This window comes from Xyrauchen texanus, chromosome 36 (genome assembly GCF_025860055.1).
Source record: "Xyrauchen texanus isolate HMW12.3.18 chromosome 36, RBS_HiC_50CHRs, whole genome shotgun sequence".
Taxonomy (NCBI): domain Eukaryota; kingdom Metazoa; phylum Chordata; class Actinopteri; order Cypriniformes; family Catostomidae; genus Xyrauchen; species Xyrauchen texanus.
This window is the reverse complement of record NC_068311.1, coordinates 35,940,937-35,963,991: the sequence shown is the minus strand read 5'-3', so window position 1 is coordinate 35,963,991 and position 23,055 is coordinate 35,940,937. Positions and strand designations below refer to the sequence as shown.

At 42.7% G+C, this 23,055-nt stretch overlaps 1 protein-coding gene across 1 annotated transcript in view; it reads right to left on the bottom strand.

Moving 5' to 3' along the window:
* LOC127629615 (G-protein coupled receptor 83-like) overlaps positions 1-20,858 on the bottom strand; it is a 70,782-nt gene extending 49,924 nt beyond the window's left edge. Inside the window, exons 1-2 of the mRNA XM_052106740.1 lie at positions 20,463-20,858; positions 20,154-20,279 (exon numbers count right to left, since the gene is read on the bottom strand). Of these exons, the coding sequence (XP_051962700.1) occupies positions 20,154-20,279; positions 20,463-20,849 (513 nt within the window). The 5' untranslated portion in view covers positions 20,850-20,858. The remainder of the gene's footprint in view (positions 1-20,153; positions 20,280-20,462) is intronic.
* Positions 20,859-23,055: the final 2,197 nt, after the last annotated feature.

The following is a 23,055-nucleotide window of genomic DNA, read 5'->3' as shown; positions in this document are numbered from 1 at the left end:
ATCTACATGTTCTTTGTTTTTATTCTGCCTATTGGTTGGGGTTTGTTTTACAAAGTATTTTCTGTTATGTAATTTTGCCTTACAAAATGTGTGCAAAAGCACTGGACTTGAGCAATCCGATAACAAAGTTCTCGTGGACCATTTGACTTTAGAGGGATTGACGCTGGTTGGCACTGTTGTGCTCAGGGTTAATGCGCATGTTTTTCTTTTTTCACTCAAATTTGACTTTGCCCCAGACTGTGTTATTTTCTTTGAATTTATAAAAAATGTTAATTGCAAAAAAAAAACAAAAAAAAATGAGGGTTCAGTATCATTTATTACACATGAAAATAGTATGCTAATATGCAATATAACAATTACAACAAGTCAATTTCAGAAGTCATAAAAAAAAGAAAAAGTAATCATTCCCCCAACAACGTAGATACATGATGATTGGTTAACACACCAGTAATGTTACAAGCAAGCAAAGCTTCAACAACCCTTCCAGACAACATATACAAGCATTATAGCAGGTAAACAACTTCGGCATACACTCATCTATCAAGATTGCTGCGATGCTATCCTGAACTGCGTGAATGTGACTGACTGAATGAATGTCGTTTTCTCCAGTCAGAATACGAGACAGACGGTACCTCTTTCTTGTGTTTAAGGACATGAAGTAGTAACGCAAGGATGTACATCATAAGCCAGCGATTCTGCGCCAAATCCTACCTGACAGCTCAAAATACAAATCATGTAACGAAAAAACATTGTTTTGAACACTTTCTGAGTTCTTTATGTACTCAGTCAGTGATGGCAATTTGTTAATTTTTAACCAAAAAATCTTGCATAGCACAGCTTTAAGGGTTAATGGCGTTACATTTTCATGGCAACAAAGTTGTAAAATTGGAAATAAATTGACACAGAAAAGATTAGTAAGTGATGTTATCACACTAAAATAGTGTTAAAAAGCATACTGTTTATGTCTCGTGGCTATACTTTTGAAATGGTGAGAATTTTAACTTTAACGGATTGGCCCCATTCACTTCCATTGTAAGTGTCTCACTGTAACCCAGATTTAATTTTATTTTTTTTTTGTAAGAAAGGGAGGGATGAGTTGAAATAATTTTTGTGTTAATCAACATTATGCCACAAATCCTGATGATTGAGCTTAACTTGTACTGAACCCGGAACCCGAACTCATTTTAAATGAGTACTTTACACATATTTGGTGCACGTTGGAGCATAACGTTTTTCTCTAGAAAGAACTTTGATATAAGAGCAAATATCTTATTCATAATGCAAATTAAAATGTTTTCCTGCAAAAATATCTAAAAACCCTTAAAACAAGATACATTTACTTGAGTAGCATATATAAGATATTTAGGCTTTTTTCAGAGAATGTATTTTTACAATGAAGAGTATTTTCTTACTTTATTTGTTAATAGTCAAAAGTAGTGAAAAAATCGGCCAGTGCTGAAGAAGTAATCCAACATATTTACATTCCATTACTGACCTTGAGTAATCCAATGGAATACATTACAAATTACGTTTTACTCTACAGCATATATTCTGTAATCTCTAGTGGAATACTTTTAAAAAGTAACCTTCCCAACCCTGCCTACTATATAGTATGCCAAAAACAATGGAGTAGTGTTCGAATCCTCAATCCAGTAGTATGTTCGGTCCCAACTGCACCCCCTTGGTATGCCGCAGTTGCCCCTATTAATATGGCTCCACTATGTGTTGCATACAGTACATTTCTGTGGCAGGCCCTCTGGAGGAAGTGGGGACCGGTGAACACTCCAACTAACTTTAACTGTAGCACTTTTCAGTGTACCAACTAAAACACATTCCACATAAAACAGCCTTGCTTTTCAGCAGACACCTTGAAACACACACACACAGCTCTCCCCTCTGCGCCGCTGTCTCCTCTCCTTAAGTACTCCCACTGTTCCTCACTTTAATGCGATACCGGTGTGGCACACATGTGAAACTCGTTCACCACTTATCTCCCTGGCCTTGCTCTGCCCAGACGCCACTCTGCCACGCCATCCTCGCCACAATTGCATAAATAGTTTTTGCACCTCTGTCTGACAGTACATGATTTTGGATGCAGGGTATATTTTGAATTTGTTGAGCAGAATCAATCTTATGATTCATCTTAGTTTTGTAGCCAGTTCCCCAAAAGCATCATAACTTAAGAAGTACTTGAAAATGCTCATAGATTAAGAGTGCTCTGCAGTACTCATACAGCGCTAAGAGCATTGTAAAGACACAGTCTTACGCAGACCCCAGCAGGACCAACGTGAAATTACACCTAATACAATTTAAATACCTATAGCTACACTTTATGCTCATTTAATATCAGTATATATACATTTGATATTGGTATAAAAGAAATACATAGTTATGCACAAAACAAAATGCAATTATGTGGCGCATTAAGTTTCTATTTAAATATTTCCAGCGAGGTAAATTAAAAACGTTTTTAAAGTACGAACAAATATAATGAAGTTGCAATGACGAGTAGCACAATACGGTCACATTTCAGCACTTCCCGTTTATGGACAGTGACTTTCTTAAGTAACACTTAAAGCACGTACTTGCACGTTCATGTTAAGCGCAGTTTTGGGAAATGCGCATAAAAAATTATGAACGTTCGTAAAATCAATCATAGAAAATGCTCTTGACACATAAGATCAGTTATTATTGGGAAACAAGGCCGATTAATCGGCCGATATTTGGTCATTTTACGATCGGCATCAACCGATAACCGTGTTCGCTTGGATGATTAACAGAAGCGTTAACTTTACCTAGTGTCAGTTCTACCAATAGATTTGTCAATGGACAGTCAAAACTTTCTTGTCTTTTAGGGGTTTATTTAGAAAATGTTGCATAAAATAAGTGTTTTGTTCACTTTATACATTTTGTATACATCTGATTTGCTGTTGATAAATCAGTTTATAAGTAAAGAACAGTATGTTTATCATAATTTTATTAGCTGGCCTGCTCTCTAGATATCGCCACGCCTCCCGCTGTACTCCAGATTTACAATTTCTCCTGATAAACTCTGTATCCACATAATGTATTAGACCTCCAGGTAGGGCTGCCACCTGTCTCGTAAAATAAGGGATCGACTCGGATTTAAATCTGAAATGATGAGTCCCATAAAGCTGGTCAGATGGTGTCATGGTGAAACTGTTCCAGATCGTTAATTTAACATTAATATAACTTGGTAATGTTTCATATAGTGAGTAAGGGACCATCTGTGCTGAAACATGCTATTACTGTGAAGGGTGTGGTAAGGGACCATCTGAAAAGTCCACACATTGTGTTAAAACAGTGGATATTTTTATTGAAAAACAGAATGTTAAATGTTAAATAAGATCACAGATCCAAATATGTATGAATATAATCACGGAGTCATAAAGACAAGAAGGAAAACAATTAATAATTAAAATAAAGTAAAAATACATATAAAAAAGTTAAGTTGCAGTAAATTTGGATTCTTTTGTCAATTGTTTTCTAATAATGGATGTAATATGATCAGTGTTTGTAAATTACAATAACTGGCATGTTTCACAATTAGCTACAACTCATTTAATCAAACAAAACATGCGAATATCTCCGAATCTCCACCAAATGTGTGTTGGAGAAGTTAGGGACCATCTATGAAGTGTGTGATTTGTTTTTATTTGTTTGCGACCAGCATGTGATGATTTTGTTTGAATACAGATGCAGATCAGCATGCATTATTATTTATTTATCGTATGACTTTCCTGTACTGAGAATCGGTACATTTCTATTTTTGTAAAATATACTGTTTATATTAAAATGTGTTTTTCATGCAACTTTCTTTAATGCACTTTTCAATTATTTCAACCATTGTATTACTTATTGAGTGGATGTTGTTGAGGTTGACACCTCAGACATATTGGTCTGCTTTAGAAATATAAATTTATCGATTTTTCATTTTAATAAATAAAATGTGAGCAGCTTCTCCATTGTTGAACAAGGATAATTGGTTCTAAGAGCTACTTATACAAACATTTGCATAATTATAATTTCAATACTTTAAGTCATTGCACCATATTGAAAAAGACTGAATTAATTATGAAACAGATAAAAATGATTCCTTTACAGGTCACAGAACACCTTTTGTTAACTGTGTCTGTTAAGATATGAGGAGATTTTGAAAGTTTTACTAAAGAATGGTTAATACATTACACTTTGAATGATTAAAAATAATTAATAAATGATTAATGTTTCCTTCAAAGCATAGGTTATGTAACGATTACCCTGTCTTGTTTCTCTGTTGCCCTTTTGTTTACCATTTGTTGTCACTTTTGCATTTCTTAGTTTTCACTTTAGTCCCTTATGTAATTCCATAGTCTCTTTGTTAGCGTTCGTGTTTTCCTCTGTTCGTTGTTTTCACCTGCCCTTGTTAATTTGCCTTTGGTTTCTGTTAATCACATTGTTATCTTGTTTGAGTTCTGTTCTTTCATTGGTCCCTTTTTTCCCTGTCTGTGTATTTATACCCTGTGTCTTTGTTCAGTCTTCGTCGATCGTTGTTTGATGTTTGCCTGATGTTTGCGTCTCTCCCTTGTTCCCTGTTTGTCTCTACCGTGATTACCTTATCTAGTTTATGTTTCTTTTCCCCATCGTGGGTTGTTCTTTTGTTCATTTAGTGTTTTGTTATCAAATAAACTCTAACTGCATTTGGATCCGCATCTCTTCGTCAGCCTCATTATTCAGACGTAACAGAACGATCGACCACTATGGATCCAGCAGTTATACGGGCCAACTGCCGGTTGCTCAACCTCAAACAAGAGGGCCGCCCTGTTGAAGACCACATCAGCGACTTCCTCGCGCTGGCGAAGTTCACAGACTTCTCGGACTCAGCCCTGGTGGTCTTCTTCAGGGACACTTTACCGCCGGCAACGCTTGGTTGGACTCTCCACGACTTCCTGGAGGCGACCTTACTGGTCTGCGGCTCACCCTACACCGTGGTCTTCGCCAAGGAGGATTCCACCTCTCCTCCCACTGTGGTGACTCCCCAATCGTCCTTGGCGCTTCCTGTCGCACCAGCCCCACCTGTCAGCGAGCCCGTCCCCACGCCAGTCGCCTTCCATGAGCCAGCGCGGCCCACTGCGTCTGCCCGGAGGAGGGAGAGAAGACGGGCGTCCGCCTCCCGGCCCGCGCCAGCCCCGGTCTGCGAGCCAGAGCCCACGCATGTCACGGTGAGCGAGCTAAAGCCCACGCATGTCACTGTGAGCGAGCCTGAGCCCTCGACCGTCCCCGAGCCAGTGCCTGTAGCCTCAAACGTCAATGAGCCAGTGCCGTTAGCCTCCAACGTCAATGAGCCAGTGCCGTTAGCCTCGACCGTCCCTGAGCCAGCGCCTGTAGCCTCGACCGTCCCTGAGCCAGCGCCTGTAGCCTCGACCGTCCCTGAGCCAGCGCCTGTAGCCTCGACCGTCCCTGAGCCAGCGCCTGTAGCCTCGACTGTCCCTGAGCCAGCGCCTGTAGCCTCAACCGTCCCTGAGCCAGTGCCAGTAGCCATGACCGTCCAAGAGCCAGTGCCAGTAGCCATGACCGTCCAAGAGCCAGTGCCAGTAGCCATGACCGTCCAAGAGCCAACGCCAGTGGTCGTGCCCATCCTAGAGCCAGCACCTCTCGAGCCTTCTAGGGCTCCTCCTCCCGAGCTTTCCAGAGCTCAGCCATCCGAGTTTCCCGAGCTTTCCAGAGCTCAGCCATCCGAGTTTTCCGAGCTTTCCAGAGCTCAGCCATCCGAGTTTCCCGAGCATTCCAGAGCTCAGCCATCTGAGTTTCCCGAGCTTTCCAGAGCTCAGCCATCCGAGTTTCCCGAGCATTCCAGAGCTCAGCCATCCGAGTTTCCCGAGCTTTCCAGAGCTCCGCCTTCCGAGTTTCCCGAGCTTTCCAGAGCTCCGCCTTCCGAGTTTCCCGAGCTTTCCAGAGCTCCTCCTCCCGAGCTTTCCAGAGCTCCGCCTCCCGAGCTTTCCAGAGCTCCGCCTCCCGAGCTTTCCAGAGCTCCGCCTCTCAAGCCTCTCGAGCCTTCCAGGGCTCCGCCTCTCAAGCCTCTCGAGCCTACCAGGGGTCCGCCCCTCAAGCCTCTCGAGCCTCCTAGGGCTCCGCCTCTCAAGTCTCTCGAGTCTTCCAGGGCTCCGTCTCTCAAGCCTCCTGAGCTTTCCAGAGCTCCGCCTCCCGAGCTTTCCAGAGCTCCGCCTCCCGAGCTTTCCAGAGCTCCGCCTCTCAAGCCTCTCGAGCCTTCCAGGGCTCCGCCTCTCAAGCCTCTCGAGCCTACCAGGGGTCCGCCCCTCAAGCCTCTCGAGCCTCCTAGGGCTCCGCCTCTCAAGTCTCTCGAGTCTTCCAGGGCTCCGTCTCTCAAGCCTCCTGAGTTTTCCAGAGCTCCGCCCTCCGAGCTTCCCAGAGCCCCGCCTCTCAAGCCTTTCGAGCCTTCCAGGGCTCCGCCTCTCAACCCTCTTGAGCCTACCAGGGCTCCGCCCCTCAAGTCTCTCGAGTCTTCCAGGACTCCGTCTCTCAAGCCTCCCAAGCTTTCCAGAACTCCGCCTCTCGAGCCTGCCAGGGCTCCGCCCCTCAAGCCTCTCGAGCCTGCCAGGACTCCGCCCCGCAAGCCTCTCGAGCCTCCCAGGGCTCCGCCTCCTGAACCTCTCGAGCCTTCCAGGGCTCCGCCCCCCGAGTCTCCTACGGCTCCGCCCCCAGAGCCTCTTGAGCCTCCTACGGCTCCGCCCCCAGAGCCTCTCGAGCCTCCTGCAGCTCCGCCTACGGGGCCTCCTACGGCTCCGCCTCCAGAGCCTCCGATTGCTCCGCCTCTCGATCCACTCAAGCCTTTGACGGCTCCGCCCCAGAGCCTCTTGAGCCTCCTACGGCTCCGCCTCTCGAGCCACTCAAGCCTTTGACGGCTCCGCCCCCAGAGCCTCTTGAGCCTCCTACGGCTCCGCCTCTCGAGCCACTCAAGCCTTCGACGGCTCCGCCCTCAGAGCCTCCCGAGCCTCCTATGGCTCCGCCTCCCGAGACTCCTCCGGCTCGCCTCTCCGAGCCACTCAAGCCTTCGATGGCACCGCCTCCCGAGCCTCCTACGGCTCCGCCGCTCGAGCCACTCAAGCCTTCGACGGCTCCGCCCTCAGAGCCTCCTATGGCTCCGCCTCCCGAGCCTCCTCCGGCACCGCCTCTCAAGCCACTCAAGCCTTTGGCGACTCCACCCTCAGAGCCTCCTACATCTCTACCCCCAGAGACTCCAGAGTCTTCCTGGTCTCCGCTCCTAGAGCCTCCCACGTTGCCGCCTACCTCGGCTCCGCCTCCTGAGCCTCTTTCAGCTCCACCTCCTGAGCCTCCCGAGCCTCTCCCGGCTCCGCCTCCGAAGCCTCCATTGGCTCCTTCTTCAGAGCCTTCATCGCCCTCGCCTCCTTCGGCTCCGCCTCCTGAACCTCCTTCAATTCCTCCTCCGGAGCCTCCCGAGCCTCTCCCGGCCCCGCCTCCGAAGCCTCCATTGGCTCCTTCTTCAGAGCTTTCTTCGCCCTCGCCACCTTCGGCTCCACCTCCAGTGGCTCCGCCTTTTGAGCCTTCTACACCATCGCCTCCCTTGGCTCCGCCCAACACTGTTCCGCCTCCTGACCTGCCCAAGGCCAAACCACCTGAGTCTGCCATGGCCCTGCCTAAGCCTCCTTTGGCTCCGCCTCCTAAGTCTTCTATGGCTCCGCCTCCGAAGTCCTCCTTGGCTCCGCCTCACACGGCTCTGCCAGCCTCAGTCCTGTGGCCTCTTCCCAGGCCCCCTGACCCAGTCCCTGTCCGGTGGCCTCCACCCAGGCCTCCTGACCCTGTTCCCGTCCTGAGGCCTTCCCCCAGGCCTCCTGACCCGGTCCCTGTCCATTGGCCTCCTCCCTGGTCCCCCAAACCTGTCATTGCCCTGTGGCCAGCTCCCAGACCACTGAAACCTGTCCCCACCCGGTCGATACCACCCCGGCCTCCCAAACCTGTCCCTTTGTGCCCCCATGGACTGCCTGGTTGTCCCTTGTGCCCCCGTGGACTGTCTCATCTCCCTTTGTGCCCCCGTGGACTGTCGCATCTCCCTTTAGCCCCGTGGACTGTCTCATTTCCCCTCGTGGCCCCCCCCGGACTTCCTGCCTGCCCTCTGTGCCCCTTGGACTGCCTCCTTGTTCTCGTGCCCCCCCTGGTCTGCCTGTCTGCCCCCGGATTTCCTGCCTGCCCAGTGTTCCCCCCTGGTCTGCCTGTCTACCTATGTGCCCACTTGTACTGTCTGTTTGCCCCTGGTGCCCTCATGTTGTTCTTATGGACTTTTGTCTTTTGTTGTGTGTTTTTTAGGATCGTCTGGAATCCGATCTTTAAAGGGGGGGCTATGTAACGATTACCCTGTCTTGTTTCTCTGTTGCCCTTTTGTTTACCATTTGTTGTCACTTTTGCATTTCTTAGTTTTCACTTTAGTCCCTTATGTAATTCCATAGTCTCTTTGTTAGCGTTCGTGTTTTCCTCTGTTCATTGTTTTCACCTGCCCTTGTTAATTTGCCTTTGGTTTCTGTTAATCACATTGTTATCTTGTTTGAGTTCTGTTCTTTCATTGGTCCCTTTTTTCCCTGTCTTTGTATTTATACCCTGTGTCTTTGTTCAGTCTTCGTCGATCATTGTTTGATGTTTGCCTGATGTTTGCGTCTCTCCCTTGTTCCCTGTTTGTCTCTACCGTGATTACCTTATCTAGTTTATGTTTCTTTTCCCCATCGTGGGTTGTTCTTTTGTTCATTTAGTGTTTTGTTATCAAATAAACTCTAACTGCGTTTGGATCCGCATCTCTTCGTCAGCCTCATTATTCAGACGTAACAGGTTACTAGAACGTTTATTTTGTACCAGTCACCCAAAAATGTCAATACCTTTTTAATGGTTGGACAGTTCTTCAAAACAAATTGAACAATTTTAATAACCCTCTATATGATATACACAACACACTTTAGTTTGGTAATTGCAAGGTCTATTAGGCACTGCAGATTTTTCTAAGGATGTATTAATAAGAATTTAATACTTTCTAAATGGTTGAACCAATTACTCTAAAACAAGCTGGAAAACTTTCTGGGGAACCTAAAGGACATGCTACATATTTTCAGTACACAATATTAGGTTCAGATCTTCAATGGCACTAGATACAGTACAATTTTTGTTGAAAGGAGGGAAATACTACTCCAAAATAAGTTGGAACCTCTTATATTTACTCCACGGGTAATACTACAGCTCAGGGGTATTCAAATTGTCCAATCACTCAAGTTTAAAACAAAATTGAAAACTTTTCAGTAATTCAGCAGTAATTACAGTGCTCTCAATTCTAAAGTTCAATAACTTTAAAATGGTGCGAGGGATAATTCTAAAACAACTTTAACATTATAAAGCACCATCTGAAGGACAGACTACACATCATAGTTTGTATATTGTAATATCTGCTATAGTCCTTTAACCTTTTAATAGATACAGGCAAGATACAGATCTCAATACTCTATTGAATAATCTATTGAACCGATTACCTAATATCATTAAGTAAACACTACACAATGCTTCTAGACATTAAAAATCTGAGGCAGAAAATGTGAAACGAAGAGATGTAGCATGTGTTGCAGGTTGCCAAAAAGATTTTCCCATGTGTTTTGGAACAATCTTATCATACTGAGATCTGTATCTTGCCTTAATAAAATGTCAAAAGAATTTAGCAGATATTACAATGGCTCAACTTTGAGGTGTAGTATGAGGTGTAGTATATCCTTTAGAAGGTGCATGATAATGTCAAAATTGTTTTAGGGCAATCTGTGCAACTGCTAAAAGGTTTTTGAAATTGTAAAGCGAAACTCTAGAATGCCCACCATCCATCCATTTTGTATAACTGCTTGCCCTATGCAAGTGGGTAGTGCTGGAGCCTATACCAGCTATCTTAGGCCAAAGGCAGGGAAACACACTGGACAGTGCATCACAGGTCTAACATTTACAGACAAACACATTCACAGGCAATTTAGAGTCTCCAATTCACTTACCCAGAGGAAAACCACACAAATACTCAGATTCCCATTAGTTTGCATATATGTTTTTCCAAACTGTTTCAAAGCTATTTGCTCATTGACTCAAAACCTATTGAATCTTGCTTGTTATTTCATATGAAAGTAAAAGCAATTGAGCAGAATTACCATGCACATGGTAGAAATAAGCACATGCAGCACCACACACATTTTTATTAAAATGAACATCACAAAGCAGGTGAGGAATGCAGCTTTAATAAAACAAAGAAACTCAGAAAAACAGAATATAAGGAAACAAAACACAGGGAACCAAGCTCAGAACACCAAACAATACATGTAAAGTCTGACAAAGAAACAAGGGCTTAAATAAACAAGGGCAAACAAGGGAACAAAACACCTGGAGAAAACAATCGGGAAAACCAATCATGAAAGAAAACTACAAAGGTCTACAAAACTAACAGGAAAGGGGAACTAAACAAGAATTTCAAAATAAAAGTCCAAGCACAAAAACAGGGAATACGTGACAGAGCCTCCATTTAAGGAGCGGAGTCCAGATGGTCCAATAAAAATTGTCCATATGGTGTGGGGGGAAGGGGGAAACAGGCTGTTCAAGGGGGCACAAGGGGCAAAGTCAGGGAGGTTTGAGACCAAGGCAGAGCCGGAGGGATGGAGAGTGCAGGCGACACTGCAGGCTGGGAGGGCCAAGCTGGAGCGAGAGGTTCAAAGGGCTGAGGTGGAGCTGGAGACCAAAGAGGCCAGAGCAGATCAGGATGGATGGCCAGGAGACCAAAGCAGATCAGGCGGACAGCCAGGAGACCAAGGAGACCAGAGCAGATCAGACGGACAGCCAGGAGACCAAGGAGACCAGAGCAGATCAGACGGACAGCCAGGAGACCAGAGCAGATCAGGCGGACAGCCAGGAGACCAAGGAGACCAGAGCAGATCAGGCGGACGACCAGGAGACCAGAGCAGATCAGGCGGACGACCAGGAGACCAGAGCAGATCAGGCGGACGGCCAGGAGACCAGAGCAGATCAGGTGGACGGCCAGGAGACCAGAGCAGATCAGGCGGATGGCCAGGAGACCAGAGCAGATCAGGCGGACGGCCAGGAGACCAGAGCAGATCAGGTGGACGGCCAGGAGACCAGAGCAGATCAGGCGGATGGCCAGGAGACCAGAGCAGATGGTCAGGAGACCAGAGCAGATCAGGCAGATGGTCAGGAGACCAAGGAGACTACCTCAGGGTAGAGACTGGGTCAGGAGTCCTGGTAGGCGGCCACAGAGCCGAAACAGGGTTAGGAGGCGTGGGAGGCGGCCACGGGATAGGGACTGGGTCAGGCGACGGAGCTGCTGGAGGAGGGGTGGGCAGAGCCACTGTAAGAGGAGTCTTGGAGGAAGGCTTGGAGCAAGGTGCCGTGGAAGGCTTGGACGTGGGAGCAGAAGATGCAGGTTTTGGCCCGAGGTTCCCACCATAATCCACTGTGTAAAGGGATCCACAAAGTTCCAGAGCCTTTTCCACATATTCACAGAGTGTCCAGTGAGTATCAGCCAGAGGCATCAGTTCCTTCAGTGCACTATTCAGACCGGTCCGGAAGAAAACCACCAGAGAGCGGTCTAGAAAGTGCACTAAATTTGCTAGTTCTAAAAACTCACAGACGTGATCCTCAACTGGATGGTCCCCTTGCTTCAGAAGCAGAATTCTGAAAGCCACTACATCCATTTTTGGTCAGTCTTTCTGTGACGAGGAATGAGGATCTAAACGCAGCTTTAATAAAACATAGATAAATAAAGAAACTTAGAATATAAGGAAACAAAACCAGGGGAAACAAGGGTTTAAATGAACAAGGGTAAAGAAGGGAATGAGGAACTCTGGGGAAAACAATCAGGGGAAAACCAATCATGAAAGAAAACTACAAAGGACTACAATGCTAACAGGAATTAGGAAAGGGAGACTAAACAAGAATAAAATTAAAGTGTAGTATATTCAGAAGGTTTCATGTATGGATGTCCAGCTTGTTTTAGAGTAATCTGTGCCACCATATAGAATTTATTGAGCTCTTTATGTTGCTGCAATAGGAAGTCAGCAGAAATTGGCACAGTTGACAATGGACAATCTGTAAGGTGTAGTATGACTTTAAATAGGATCTTAGTCATGTTAATGCTGTTTTGGAGCAATCTTTGCCACCACTTATAAAGGTATTGAAATTTGGAGGTGAGAGTGTTGTAACTAGAGATGTTAAATGTCACATAAGTCTTGTCAAGTCATTTTAGAGAAATGTACTCAACATTCAAAAACTACTGAACCCTAAATGTTATCACATTTAAAGTCAAAATTCTTTAATAATTACAATGCGCAGGCAGAATCATCCACTTTCAGAACCATGCACATGGACAGTGACTGTGTAAAGGCACACAGTTATATAAATAAACGTATAAAATGTAGCTGTGGTGAAACTTTTAGCTGTAGTATATGCAGTTGGGAAAACATTTTTTTAAACTATCTGCTCCACCATGTAAAATCTATTGAGCTCAGTAGGTTACCAAATTACAAAGTCAAGTGAACTCAGTTGATATGACAATACCCAAAATATGATATGTAGTGTGTAACTAAGAGTGTTTATGATAGTGTTAATGTTGCTCTGGGGCAATGTGCGCAACCAATGAAAAAGTACTGAAATTTAGATGTGCTGCATCTAACTTTATACATCACTTTATAAATAGGAACAGCACCTAAATTCAGCTGAGATGAAAGCTAGTAGTGTTTAGTAGAATTCACATAAATTAATCCAACTTATTCTGAAACCATTTGTTCCACCATGTAAAATACACTCACCTAAAGGATTATTAGGAACACATACTAATACAGTGTTTGACCCCCTTTCGCCTTCAGAACTGCCTTAATTCTACGTGGCATTGATTCAACAAGGTGCTGAAAGCATTCTTTAGAAATATTGGCCCATATTGATAGGATAGCATCTTGCAGTTGATGGAGATTTGTGGGATGCACATCCAGGGCACGAAGCTCCCGTTCCACCACATCCCAAAGATGCTCTATTGGGTTGAGATCTGGTGACTGTGGGGGCCATTTTAGTACAGTGAACTCATTGTCATGTTTGAGAAACCAATTTGAAATGATTCGAGCTTTGTGACATGGTGCATTATCCTGCTGGAAGTAGCCATCAGAGGATGGGTACATGGTGGCCATAAAGGGATGGACATGGTCAGAAACAATGCTCAGGTAGGCCGTGGCTTTTAAACGATGCCCAATTGGCACTAAGGGGCCTAAAGTGTGCCAAGAAAACATCCCCCACACCATTACACCACCACCACCAGCCTGCACAGTGGTAACAAGGCATGATGGATCCATGTTCTCATTCTGTTTACGCCAAATTCTGACTCTACCATCTGAATGTCTCAACAGAAATCGAGACTCATCAGACCAGGCAACATTTTTCCAGTCTTCAACTGTCCAATTTTGGTGAGCTCTTGCAAATTGTAGCCTGTTTTTCCTATTTGTAGTGGAGATGAGTGGTACCCGGTGGGGTCTTCTGCTGTTGTAGCCCATCCGCCTCAAGGTTGTGCGTGTTGTGGCTTCACAAATGCTTTGCTGCATACCTCGGTTGTAACGAGTGGTTATTTCAGGCAAAGTTGCTCTTCTATCAGCTTGAATCAGTCGGCCTATTCTCCTCTGACCTCTAGCATCAACAAGGCATTTTCGCCCACAGGACTGCCGCATACTGGATGTTTTTCCCTTTTCACACCATTCTTTGTAAACCCTAGAAATGGTTGTGCGTGAAAATCCCAGTAACTGAGCAGATTGTGAAATACTCAGACCGGCCCGTCTGGCACCATCAACCATGCCATGCTCAAAATTGCTTAAATCACCTTTCTTTACCATTCTGACATTCAGTTTGGAGTTCAGGAGATTGTCTTGACCAGGACCACACCCCTAAATGCATTGAAGCAACTGCCATGTGATTGGTTGATTAGATAATTGCATTAATGAGAAATTGAACAGGTGTTCCTAATAATCCTTTAGGTGAGTGTATATAGTTGAAATCATCATGACCCAGAATGGCAAAGACACCAAACTCATAATTTTATGTTGCTGCATTAAAAAGTCCACAGAACAAGATATGGCAATACCAAAATTATGAGGTTTATGAGGAAAGTATTCACAGCGCTTCACTTTTTCCACATTTTGTTATGTTACAGCCATATTCCAAAATTGATTAAATTCATTATTTTCTGTCAAAATAATGAATTTTGAAACTGCCCAAAAATAGGTGTGCCAAGCTTGTAGCATCATACTCAAAAAGACTTGAGGCTGTAATTTGTGCCAAAGGTGCTTCAACCAAGTATTGAGCAAAACCTGTGATTTTCTTTAATTTTTTTATTTTTAATAAATTTGCAAAGATTTCAAACTAACTTCTTTCACGTTGTCATTATGGGGTATTGTTTGTAGAATTTTGAGGAAAATCATGAATTTAATCAATTTTGGAATAAGGCTGTAACATAACAAAATGAGGAAAAAGTGAAGCGCTGTGAATACTTCCTGGATGCACTGTATCTTTGAGAGGGTACTGTATATTGTCAAAGTTGTTTAAGGGCAATCTTTGCAACCACTAAAAAGGTACTGAAATTGTAAGGTGAAACTGTAGCATGTCCTTTAGTTTGCACTCAAGTTTTTACAAATAGATTTTATGCAATTACCACTTAACCCTTAAAAGGGTGTTTTGAGCCCTGGAGAAGTTTTGACATGCCTTGACATTTGTGCTTTTTTCAGTAGCTTAAAAACTAATGAATGGCTAAAGTCTGATAACACTGTATACAGCACAAACAGGGCTACAATAATATGTGAGTAACATGTGTGTACATGTTTGTATTTTTGAGAAAATAACATTTATGCATGTTTTTTGAAAAAACAAAAATGTTAAGTCATTGACATAAGGCCATATAACACATACTAAACATTTGTCCACAATACTTTTGAGAACTGGATCTTGTAGCCTAGAGGTTTTGCTACAAAATGATGTGAACCATTCTGATTAATTATTCATACAAAACAATATAGTAATTTAACTTTTGTAAGACAATTTTAGTGTTGAAAGGTAATATGCGAGGAGGCGTGAACGATCATGAATATTGAGGTAATTTACACCTGAAGACACAAAAGACCCCTCCCCTGGGCCTATCAATGAGGAATGTGACAGAAAGAGAATGAATGTGAGGAGACTTAATGATCAAAATTAAGTTTTAAGTTAAAAGATGTAATCTGACTATACATTTTCTTTACATAAGACTTTACTTAATTTTAGACCTACACTACCATTTAAAAGAAGTCTCTTCTGCTCACCAAGACTGGATTTATTTGATCCAAAATACAGAAAAAACATTGTGTTAACTCATTTTACAATTTAAAAGAACAGTTTTCTGTTTGAATATATTGTAAAATGCAATTTGTGATCAAAGCGAAAGTGGAGTGGTGCTGGCGTAGTGGTTAAAGCACAGGGCTGTTAATCAGAAGGCCACCACCATTGTGTCCTTGAGCAAGGCACTTAACTCCAGGTTGTTCCGGGGGGATTGTCCCTGTATTAAGTGCACTGTAAGTCGCTTTGGATAAAAGCGTCTGCCAAATGTAAATTATAATATGCTGATTTTCTAATATGGGCATAATTAAAGTGCATTTGACTCATTTAACCTGAACACATATTTCCAAGCACAAGCTTTGTTGATGATAATGAAGCAGCATAAACGCTAGTTAAAATATAATCTAAACATTCATATTATTTTTATATCATATTACATGTCATATTTATGTCTTACAGCATACAATTTAAAGACCTGCTTCAGCAGAAACAGCATTTAAATGTAACTAAAACTTGCTTATTAGGAGTCATATTTCAAATGTCAATACTCTGAATCCTGGCTGGCAAGTCTGGAAACAGTCCCACTAGTAAAGTATGTACATGTTTATATAAAATAGCATGTCAGCTAAAGAAAACTAAATGACTCACTCGTTTGAAATGCTGGATCAAGTCTCTCTTCCAAATACAAATGTTCATCGGAGTCCCGCTCATCTTCTGAGGAAAATGTTAACTCTTCCATAATATCCTGGAGTTTAATCGCCTGTGTATCATTACAAACATGCAGAAAAGTTGAGTTGTGTTTACATTAAACCTCACCTTCGGGGGCGTGTACATTTGCCTTGATCGTCTCAGTACATTACCGTATGAATGGCGCGCTCTGCTGGTGGGTGTGATCACATTAGCTATAATGAGCTCAGCCAGCTGAAACATGTACATCGCTTTGTTTCATACAGATTACATTGCAGGAGAATATTTGTTTTAAATTTGAATTGTTTTATTTAAAAGTAGACATTTTAAGCTTTCTTTGGACATATGTTTCATGTTTGTGTGATAAGTTTCAGTTCATTTTTATGACGCGTTTCAGAAATATGCTCGTGAACACAGTGACTGCTGTAAGCGCACCCTTTTTATTTTCTTTATTTTACAAAAGCAAAAGGTTTTGTTGTTATTGTGAGTGTACACAAATAAAAGTAGACCCTTTATAGTCTCTAATGATGACTTACACTTATCTGTATGCCCCAAAATGACAGAGTATTTTCAGTTGATTCCGCTGTAATGACGAAAATATCCAGCAGGGCGCGCCGGCGCATCCGTCGACCCCAGAGGGTTAAAACCTGGTGTGTTATTTCATCAAAAGTCCCCCTCCCAGAAACAGTGCATTAAGCACCATGCACATGGACAGTGAATATATGTATTGATTAAAATGAACATCACATCACTAGCTCTGGTGAAACTTTAAAATGTTCAGTTGCAGTATATTCAATAAGTACACGTATGGATTTCAAGCTTGTTTTAGAACAATCTGTTCTACCTTGTAGAATCTATTGAGTTCTATATGTTGCTGCATTAGAAAGTCAAAGGAACAAAATGGATTTGACAAAAGTCAGACTTTGAGGTGTAGCATGTACTTTAGAAGGTGCTTGATAATGTTGAAGCTGTTTTGGGGTGATCTGTGCAAGGACAGAAAAGGTATTGAAATTTGTAGGTGACAGCTGCTATAAAAATAGCTGGTGCAAGAGGGTGCTTAATGCTTACTAATACTTACCATGTATTCATTTCAAATAGTTGTAAGTTATTAAAATTTGTAATGGAAAATAAACATGACCAAAATGTATCCAACGCCAAGGTTGGAAAGCTGCAGGCTTTAATATGTCCTGTGGGGTACAGATTAGCTTTTCCAACTTGTTTAAGAGTAATCTTGTCAACCATAAATTAGCTGTACTCCTCATTGATTAAAACAAAAAACTCTTAAACATGCCTTATTAAAAAGGCAACAAACTCAGCAGGCTGTACAACGGAGAGGATATGATTGGACTTAAATCAAGTAGATTTTAAATTACAAAAATCAAAGCTTTAGAAGGCCAACTACTATGTCCTGAATGTTTTCTAGTGTGTATCATATGCATTTGGACATTCATTTAGATGTGGTTTTCATTTGCTCAATAATTATTGACAAGGACAAACATACACAGAGTAAAAGTTAAAGAGATTTGTTTTTGAATTGATTTATTCTATTTATTTTTTGTTTAAAGATGTTCTACATCTTGTTTTGGAACCTTAACAGACCAAGTCAAGAAGAGATTTTCAGTTCAGAACTGAAGCTGGTGTCGAAATCTGTTCCCCCTATGTTTCCCCGGTTAGTGTTCCCCATAGCGCCGTTAAACATTAAACATAGGGGGAACAGACTTAGACAAAAGGGAAACATAGGGGGAACAGATTTCGACAAAGGGGGAACATAGGGGGTACAGATTTCGACAAAGGGGGAACAGGGGGAACAGATTTCGACAAGGGGGGACATAGGGGGAACAGACTTCGACCAAGGAGAAACATAGGGGGAACAGACTTCGACAAAGGGGAATCTTAGGGGGAAGAGACTTCGAAAAAATGGAAACATAGGGGAAACTGACTTCCACACAACCCCCTATGTTTCCCCGGTTAAGTGTTCCCCATAGAACTGTTAAAGATAGGGGGAACAGACTTCAACAAAGGGAAAACATAGGGGGAACAGAGTTCGACAAAAGGGAAACATAGGGGCAACAGACTCCGACAACGGGGAAACATAGTTGGGACAGACTTCGACAAAGGGGAAACATGGGGAGACAGACTTTGACAAAGTGGAAACATAGGGGGAACAGATTTCGACATAACCACCTATATTTCCCCGGTTAGTGTTCCCTGTAGCGCCATTAAACATTAAACACAGAGGGAATAGAGTTCGACAAAGGGGAAACATAGGGGGAACAGACTTCGACAAAGGGACAAAGGGGAAACATAGGGGGAACAGACTTTGACCAAGGGGAATCACAGGTGGCGCAGACCTCAACACAACCCCCTATGTTTCCCTGGTTAAGTGTTCCCCATAGCGCCGTGAAACATAGGGGGAACAGACTTCGACAAAGGGGAAACATGGGGGAACAGACTTCGATAAAGGGGAAATATGGGTGGAACAGACTTTGACAAAGGGGAAACATAGGGGGAACAGACTTCAATAAAGGGGAAATATGGGTGGAACAGACTTTGACAAAGGGGAAACATAGGGGGAACAGACTTCGACACAACCCCCTATGTTTCCATTGTTAAGTGTTCCCCGTAGCACAGTTAAACATAGGGGGAACATATTTCGACACAACCCCGTATGTTTCCCCTGTTAAGTGTTCCCCATAGCACAGTTAAACATAGGGAGAGCAGACTTTGACAAAGGGGAAACATGGGGGGACAGACTTCGACAAAGGGTAAACATGGGGGGACAGCCTCTGACAAAGGGGAAACATAGGGGGAACAGATTTCAACACAACCACCTATGTTTCCCTGGTAAAGTGTTCCCCGTAGCGCCATTAAACATAGGGGGAATAGACTTTGACAAAAGGGAAACAGACTTCGAATAAGGGATAAAGGGGAAACAGACTTCGACCAAGGGGAAACCCAGGGGGAGCAGATTTCGACACAACCCCCTATGTTTCCCTGGTAAAGTGTTCCCCGTAGCACTGTGAAACATGGGGGAACAGACATCGACAAAGGGGAAACACAGGGGGAGCAGACTTCGACACAACCCCCTATGTTTCCCCGGTTAGTGTTCCCTGTAGCAACATTAAACATAGGGGGAATAGACTTCGACAAAGGGGAAACATAGGGGGAACAGACTTCGACGAAGGGACAAAGGGGAAACATAGGGGGAACAGACTTCGACCAAGGGGAAACACAGGGGGAGCAGACTTCGACACAACCCCCTATGTTTCCCCGGTTAGTGTTCCCTGTAGCAACATTAAACATAGGGGGAATAGACTTCGACAAAGGGGAAACATATGGGGAACAGACTTCGACGAAGGGACAAAGGGGAAACATAGGGGGAACAGACTTCGACCAAGGGGAAACACAAGGGGAGCAGATTTCTACACAACCCCCTATGTTTCCCTGGTTAAGTGTTCACTGTAGTGCCGTGAAACATAGGGGGAACAGACTTTGACAAAGGGACAAAGGGGAATCATAGGGGGAGGAGACTTCGAACAAGCGGAAACCAAGGAGGAACTGACTTCCACACAACCCCCTAGGTTTCCCCGATTAGTGTTCCCCGTTGCACCGTTAAACATTAAACATAGGGCGAACAGACTTCGACAAAGGGAATAGGGAGTAAAAACTTGGACAATTCCATTTAAAATTATACATAGGGGAAACAGAGTGTTACAAAGGCATTAATGGGAACACTAACCGGGGAAACATAGAGGGAACAGGCTTCGACATAACACCGTTATAGTTGACCTAAAATACGATCTGTAATTTGTAGCCGGTCCCTTACAGATCAACTCTTTTGTCTGCTTTTAGAAAACGTAAACTTCAAGAGAAAATATCACTGTAGCTCATTGCCATATTTGCCAATATTAATAATTTACTGATACATCCTTCTTGCACCCACCGTTAGAAAGCTATTGAGAGAAGAAATCCGAATATGTGCATATAAAACCAATTTTACAGCAGTTAATACCGATACTTTGGCATCCCAAAGTACTTTTTGTAACTGTAGTGCGTGAATTTGTGTTTACCTGCCGTCTGTCCAGTGCGATGGCCGTGAGCGTGAGTGTGGAGACATGCAGAGAGCAATACTGCACGAAGCGACTGATGTGACACATACCCCTTCCAAAAATCCAAGTGCTGTTCACAAACCTCACCTAAACACAGACACACACGTGCGTAAAATTCCAATGAAGTGTCACTGTAAGGGTTCTGCATGTAAACTATACATTAGCCATAAAAATAACAAATTAACAACAATATATATATATATATATATATATACAAACCATTCATAATACCGCAAATCTCACATGCAATTAAAACATATATTAACATACCAGAGTGAAGGGCGTGTTCAAAAGAGTTATGAGTATGTCCGCAATAGCCAGGTTTACAATGAAGAGACTTGTTGCAGAGTGCATGCGCTTGTTTTTAATGACCACATGGCACACGAGGATGTTTCCAAACAATGAGATGACGATGATGACTGAGTAGGCGAAGATAAGCAATGCTTTCACGGTGGCGTGCTGCGACTCTTCTCCGTGCCGTTTCTTCCACACAAGTGAGCGCCAATCCGCCAGTGTGTTGTCGTCGAACGTATAGAGACTGGACCGGTTCCCCGTTGCCTCCAGCATCTCCAACAGCAGAGACGCGTTATATCCCGCCGCACTCTCAAAGACTGCTGTCAGATATGTCAGTGTGAACAACACGCCACTACAGGGCATGTCTATCCGCAAGTCAGTCTATAACTCTAATAAGTATTGCAAGTATTGCACATGGAGACAGTTTGAAGTGTGTTCACAGATGTTAATGAGCGACAGCTTTTAAAAGCCAGCGGTGCCCTGCCTCACTCGAACAGCATGAGCACTGTCATTGGTTGAACACGTGTTTGTAATCCTGACGCGCACAGACAGATACTGGATATGGGGACAGCTATATTGTCATAATCAGTCAACTTTTTGCAGTCATGGTTGGAGAGGTACTGTAAAGGCTAATATTGGATTTGAAAGATCATGGTATTAAAAATTATGTAAATAATGAATGCAACTCTAAAACAACTCTTTAAACGCTTTCTTAACTATTGTTTAAGGAATATTCCTGGTTCAATTCAAGTCAACTGCATTTGGGGCTTAATTGTGATTAACACAAACACTTAATTAAAAAAAGAAAATCTGGGTTACAGCGAGACAGTTACAATGGAATAAGTGAAAAGGGCCAATCTGTAAATGTTAAAATACTCACTGTTTCAAAAGTATAGCCACAAAATGTAAACACTATGCATGTTAACACTATTTTAGACACTTAGCTTTTCTGTGTACAGTTATATGTATTTTTACAACTTTGTTGTCATGACGACAATAGTGTAAACCTTATAAAATTTAGACCAATCAATCAGTTTCAGAGAACAATCTGCAGTGTCATAACTATATTTGTTAGTAAATGGTGCAACTAAAGATTAACATTGTGTAAATGTAAACAACTCAATTTAATGCATTTGGAATTGAAGCCAAATAACTTTGATACTGATACATTCACAAGGTGTCCCTAATAAGCTATAAACCTCATGTATAAAGACATGTATGGGAACATAACAAAGTGCTCCATTCACATAAGATAAAACATTAAAGGTGAGTTACATTACTCTTACTTTTCATCAAGATTAGTATTATTAGTACTATTAAAAAAAACATATCATCATGCAAATAGACCACACTTGCAAATACAGCACAGTACATTCAATTTAACTATAACAACCTAAATGTCAAGGTTATCAGTTTGTATAAGGGATTAGAGGCAGTTCAAGGAACAAAAATGAACACATTTCTTTATTTTTTGCAGAACATAATGGAAAACCAAGTGAAAATGTTTTTTTTATTCAATTCATTGCCAAATAGCTTTTACCTGGTAGAAACATTTGATATGTTTCTGTAGTAGTTCTTAAAGTGAACTGAGCATTGGTCCTTTTGTCAGTTTAAACTCTGAATATGAACTAAAATTAAATAAAGTAGTCTCTGTAAACTGCCCTGACAAACACAGTTCGTTGTAGCATTTGTTGTTGCATTTACAACTGAAACAGGAATTTGGGACAGGACATAAAGGTTGTGTTCCTTTTTTAAAACCAGCCATTAGGCTGTTAACATCAGTGGTTCCCAATTGGTTTTGGTTCCGGACCCAGATTTTATGATGGACATCAAGTGGCGAGAGGTGGTTCAGTGGGTAGCACTCTCGTCTCACAGCAAGAAGGTCCCTGGTTTGGGTTTAATCCGGGTGCTTTTGTTTCCCCCACAGTCCAAAAACATGCAGGTTAAGTGAATTGGAGACTGTAAATTAGGTGAAAGTGTGAATGTGTATGTCTCTGTGTGTTAGCCCTGTGATGGACTGGCCACCTGTCCAGGGATAGGGTCCAGCACATCCCTACATAGGACAAGCATCTATAGAAGAATGATGGATGGATCAAGTGGCGACCCAGCATAGTAAAAAACATAACCTGTATTTAATGTATCCTGAGTTTGAATTTTCTTTTATTTTGTTATTTTTTATTTTTATTTTGCTTAGTCACTACTTGTTAGTTTGTAACTAATTCGTTGCACCACCTGTTCTTAAGGCAAGACTTAACTAGTCGATCGTAAGTGTGATTCATAGTCAAATGATATGACGTTTACCTTAATTGATCCAATAAGCAGCCTTCAAATTTGTACACAGAAGTGTTAAACAGCCATGAATTTTAGTTTGATCTTGTTAAAACCTTGTTTGCTTGTAACTGTTGTAACTGTCAGCTGTAATAAATGATATCCCCATTGAAATACGATACGTAATAAAACAAGATTTCATTAATAAATGTAACTTATGTCAATAACATTATTCAAGTATCAAAAATTAATATGGGACAATAAATAAATCAATACTAATACAACAGGCTGGAATAATAGG